We start from the raw sequence: 5,271 nt of genomic DNA on the forward strand, positions 1-5,271 counted from the left end.
AATGGCTTTAGCTGCCAGCGGTGACTATGCCAGAGGAGTGGAGGTTTGCTTGGGAAAACGTATACAAGGCATCACAGAGCAGCCCTGGAGGAGGAAGCCTGTCAGAATAAACACTCCATGAATGCTGTGCTTGGAGCCCCGGAGGGGATATTATCCTTATAGAAACGATTCCTGCTCCTCAGGGAGAAACCGCTGCTGTTTTCCCTCAATTTTCCTCATTGCTGACCGGAGCGGCTGTGTGAATCCAGCAAAACCCGCCTGTTGGAGGCTCTGGAAGCCCCCGTGCTCCAGAGCAGGGGGCCAGCGGGAGAGGAAAGCGCCAGCTCCTCACTGGCCTTCCCCTGGCCCCATGCTCATTGCCGGGGGCTTGGAGGAACTGGGAGCGTGGCCTGGGTTGGAGCTTGGGGACCGGCGGCTTCCCCTCCGTCCTGGGGGTGTGGATGGAAGCTTCCAGCTCTCCCGTGTGCCGTAATCACGTCCCATCACCTTTAATGTTTTCCTTCGTGTGCCCTGCTGCAGGTCAGCGTCGCCACCCCGAAACAGAAGCCCAAAACCCCGTTCTGCTTCGGTGAGTGAGGGGACCCCGGTGGGTGCTGTGCTACGGGTGCCCCCCCAGCGCCCTCCCCATGCCCACGGGACCTGCCAGCAGTGTCCTTGTGGTCGGGAAGGGAGGGGGATGCTCCCTTTTGGTCCTGTCACTGTGACCTCCCTGCCTGGGGCGGGGGGGCAGGACCATGTGGATCCCCTCCGTGATGGTTCCCTGCTTGTGCCGTGCTTCCCAATCCCTTCCATGTGTCCCATGTGCTGCGCTGCCTTGTGCACGCAGGGTTCTCCTTTCTAATGCCTGCATCAGCTTCTGTTCTTGTTGGTGCATGGAACTGGGGTTTTGTATCCCATCCTCCCCCACCGAAGAGCCTCAGCCCAACCCTCTGCTTCGTGTATGAGCCAGGAACTTGGGTTTAAAGCAACAGAAATGGCAGCACAAGCACATACTTGTCCCAGGGGAACGGCGTTGCCTCTGCAGCACTTTACCACGAGGGATGTAGCCCAAGGTGAAGACCAGAGCGCGCAGCCCATCCCCGTGCTGGGGTTCACACCAATGTCAGAACCCAAGTGTTGAGTGAAGGAGGTCCTGTGGGGCCCACAAACACCCTGTGCAAGGGGCTGCCTTCAGCACGAGGCTAAGTCCTAGCTTGGGCTGTGCCACAGCCTTGGTTTGAGCCTGGCCTCAGCCCAGAACCTCCCTAAGCTCTGGTGCAAGGATGTGCCCAACTGCTGCATCCCCACTGCCGCCTTGGCTGCTTTTCCATGCGCGAGGTTGAGACCGATACCTGGAAATGGCTCTGGGAATGGAGCTGGGAGAAGCTCTTTGATTCACTGCTCCTTCTGTCGTACTAACGGGAAGCACCGGATTCCCTGGCTCCTCTCTCCATAGTTATCAACGCCTTATCTCAGCGCTACTTCCTACAAGCCAGTGACCAGAAGGACCTGCAGGACTGGGTGGAGGCACTGAACCGGGCCAGTAAGATCACGGTACGTTGGGTTCTGCTCCATCAGACACTGCTGGGTCCTGCCTCGATGGGCTGCTGGCTCAGAGCCTGCTGCGGTAACGGCCTCAGGCTGCCCCGGGGCAGGTTTGGATGGAGCTGAGGAACAATTCATTGCCCAGAGGGTGCTCAGGCATTGGAACAGGCTGCCCAGGGCAGGGCTGGAGTCACTGTCCCTGCAAGTGTTCACACCCCGGGTAGACGTGGCACTTGGGGACATGGGTTAGTGGTGGCCTTGGCACTGCTGGGATAAAGGTTGGACTTGATGCTCTTAAAGCTCTTTTCCAACCTGGTTGGTTCTCTTGTGGTGACCCCTCTCAAGTGTCTGCCTTCAGACCGCAGATATTCCCCCCCCATCCCTAGGGATCCTCCTGGCTGGGGTTTACTTTGCTGCTGGTTGCTCCTGCATCTTCACCCTCCCTGCCCAGCTGCTGTGGGGGACAGTGGCTTGTTCCCTGGGGAAGGTCCTGCTGGAGCCATCCCCATCCCGCCTGCTCCAGGGCCATTTCCCTCCTGTTGGAGGGATCATGAGTAACTCACTCCTGGCTGTGGCTGTCCAAGGGCATCTTCCTTGTGCTCCACTCATTTATTTACTCCATTTTCATTCTCTCTGGATCACGGGGGCTTGTGATGAGCTGTTGCCAATGCCCTGAGCTGCTGGGCATCACGGTGCCTGCATCAGAGGAGCTTGTCCTCCATCTCCTCTCATTTACTGCCGTGTTCATATAACCATGAATTAAAGGTCACTGACCCAGCACCAGTGCTCCTCAGCCACCCACTGCTCCTGGCGATGGGGGATGCTGCTGGGATCCACTCCATGCACTGGGAGCAGAGGCACCATTTGAGTTTGATGCTTGGCCGGGGACACTGGGGCACCCCCCAGCAGGACCTGGGTATAGGGGGTCCCTGGGGAAAGACTGGGGTGCTGCAGGCATCTGTGTAACTGCGGTTAGCTGTGTTGCAAAGCTTAATGCTAGCAGGGGTTTATGAGACTATGCGCTGAAGCACGAAGGAAAAATCATGGCAAACAATTGAGGATTGGGGCCTGTCAAATACCTTTATTCTTGGTTTAAAATCACTGTGGTGCAGTCCCTGTGGGGAAACCAATGTGCAAGAGCAGACCTGGCTTCTATTTGCTTCTTTGGTCCACAAATAAATGCCACAACCTCAGCACCAAGCTGAGCGCGTATTGGTGCAGGACACGCAGGATTCGGCGTGTGAACCCCCTGCAGACACCGCAGCTCAGCCACATGGGGCTCATCATTAAGCCAGGCTGTAATTAGAGCAGGACAATTAAAGGAGCAAGTGTCCCACAAAGGCGTTGAGCGTCAGAGGCGACTCACAGGCTCATGTGAGGCGATGCCCAATTGTTCCCACCTCTCCTCTCCCATCTTCGCCTCCTGCAAACCACACCCGCCCTAATTGGGGTGGCTTGTTCCTGTAGCGGGTTTTATAGGGACGTTGCTTCATTTAGCTTGGGAGGACAGAGGTGATGGTCACACGTGAGCCCTTCACCCCTTTCCTTCTCCAATAGGTGCCGAAGGGCGGCAGCGTCCCGCTGGCCACAGAGATCACGAAGCCTCCGGTGGTGCCCCAGGCGCAGGAGAGGAAGCCGCAGGTCGCCTACAAAACTGAGATCATCGGGGGGGTGGTGGTCCACACACCCATCTCCATCAACCAGGTGAGCTGCCAGCACCCGCTCCCGGGGCTGAAATCCCTGCGACGCCAGCACCCTGCTTCGGTGGCTCCGTTTCCCATGCTTTAAGAGCCACTCCTAATGGGAATGAGCAGCAAAGGTGGCATGAAGGGGGTCTACAAGGATGCTGGAGGGGGACTCTTCATTAGGGGCTGTAGCGATAGGACAAAGGGTGATGGGTTTAAACTGAAACAGGGGAAGTTCAGGTTGGATCTAGGGCAGAAGCTCTTCCCTGTGAGGGTGCTGAGGCGCTGGCACAGGGTGCCCAGAGCAGTGGTGAATGCTCCATTCCTGGCAGTGTTCAAGGCCAGGTTGGACAGAGCCTTGGGTGACATGGTCTAGTGGGAGGTGTCCCTGCCCATGGCAGGGGGTTGGAACTGGATGATTTTAAGCTCCTTTCCAACCCAAACCACTCTGGGATTCTGTGCAGTCGCTGGTTTGGGCTGCTGGTTTGCACTTTCATTTCTGGAAACCAGCTTGGTGCCTGCAAACCCTTCCCCACTCGACACCACTGTGTATAAATAGCTGCACTTAGCGCCCTGTCCCACCTCTCCTTTGTCCTGCTCTGAAGTGTGATGAGATGAGGTGGTGTGGGGAGGAGGAGGCTACAAATCATCCCGCACCATCCACATCCCCCACCGAGGTGCCTGGGGCAGAGGGACCCTAAAGCCAAAGGGACTGACCCATCCCAGGGGCTGGCACTTCTGTGCCCCCTCTGCTTGGCACGTGGCTGTTGGTGTCTCCCACCTTTGGGCGCCCGTCTGGCTCCGGGTCTCACTTCAGCTCTTATCAGCACTAAAAATAGAGCAGAGAATGAGATGGTTGCAGTGGTTTTCTGCTGCCTGCAGATGGTTGGCAGCAGCTCTGGGACTTTTCCTCTTTGCTTCAGTGAGTTAAAGCTGCTCTTTCCTCTCGCCTTGACTCTGCTGCCCCCCGTCCCCAGCAGCCACCAGCTCCATCCTCACACAATCCCTCTCTTTCCCAAGGGGTTTTAGAGCAGGTGCCTCACTGCTGGATGCTTCCCATGCTCTGGTGCTTGCCCTGTGTGACGTGCCCATCCCTCTGCTGCAGCTTCCTGGGTGCGCCCGTGGTTTCCTGGCTCTGCAGCAGCTCATGGGGGGAGCCCCACTCTCCGGCTGCACCCCCAGACCCACCAGCAGCATCCCTCCATCCTGGGTGTAACAGTCCCTATTGCACCAGCATCCCCAGATCTGCTTTTGGGCACGTGTTTCATCTCAACCCTCCTCTGCACTGCTAAAGGGGAAGGGAAGGCGCTACCAGGGACGGCATGGAGGAGCCAGGGGGTGATGGTGAGAGCAGGATCTGGCCCTTGGGATGCGCTGGGAAGTGCTGGGGGTGTGCCCAGGGAGGGGTGCTGGGCACATGGCCCTGTGCCCCTCTGCACAGACAGCTTGGGGCCAGAGGAGGCACAGGTTTTCTACCTGAACTCCAACCATGGGAGAATTTGGCTGTGGAAGTGTGGAGACTTCATGGCTTTCCCGAGTGGTTTATTCCCACGATACATCCCCTTGTCCAGTTGGAAAGCATCCCTGCTTTCTAGTTTGGATTTGTCCAGCTCCAGCATCCTTTGTTCTGCCTCCTGCTGCCAGATGAAGCTCCTTGGGCCTTGTGTCCCCCCAGAAGGTCTGTGGTGCAGTGGAGTGACCTCTCGGTGTGGGATAAGCCGGGCAGGGGAGGGATGTCCTTTAACCTCACTGCTGCAAGGGGTTTTCTCCAGCCCTCCTAGCACTTCTCTGTCCCCTTTCCAACTTCTTAATGTTGCTTTTAACATGTGGGCACCAAAAGGGAGAGTAGCTCTTGGGCAGCAGCCTGCGTGCAGTGACACGACATCGGCTCTGCGCTCTGGTTCATCACCCAGGCATTGCAACCAGCCCGTGGCTCAGGGCTTGCTGCTGCTCTTCCCTCCATCGCAGCAGGGCCCCCTGCATCCCTGCTGTCCCCGTTAACTGTGTGCTCTGTTGCAGAACGGGGGGGACGCAGGGGACAGCAGCGACGTGGCCGCGCACC

General features: G+C 57.8%; 1 protein-coding gene across 1 annotated transcript in view; it reads left to right on the forward strand.

Annotated features, from left to right (window-relative positions):
• Positions 1-5,261, forward strand: part of PLEKHA2 (pleckstrin homology domain containing, family A (phosphoinositide binding specific) member 2) — a gene marked incomplete at its 3' end in the record, with an annotated part of 6,325 nt that extends 1,064 nt beyond the window's left edge. The window contains exons 3-6 of the mRNA XM_010020103.1: positions 520-568; positions 1,436-1,533; positions 3,082-3,228; positions 5,229-5,261. Of these exons, the coding sequence (XP_010018405.1) occupies positions 520-568; positions 1,436-1,533; positions 3,082-3,228; positions 5,229-5,261 (327 nt within the window). The remainder of the gene's footprint in view (positions 1-519; positions 569-1,435; positions 1,534-3,081; positions 3,229-5,228) is intronic.
• Positions 5,262-5,271: the final 10 nt, after the last annotated feature.

Source organism: Nestor notabilis, unplaced genomic scaffold (genome assembly GCF_000696875.1).
Source record: "Nestor notabilis isolate BGI_N333 unplaced genomic scaffold, ASM69687v1 scaffold20498, whole genome shotgun sequence".
NCBI classification, from domain to species: Eukaryota; Metazoa; Chordata; class Aves; order Psittaciformes; family Psittacidae; genus Nestor; species Nestor notabilis.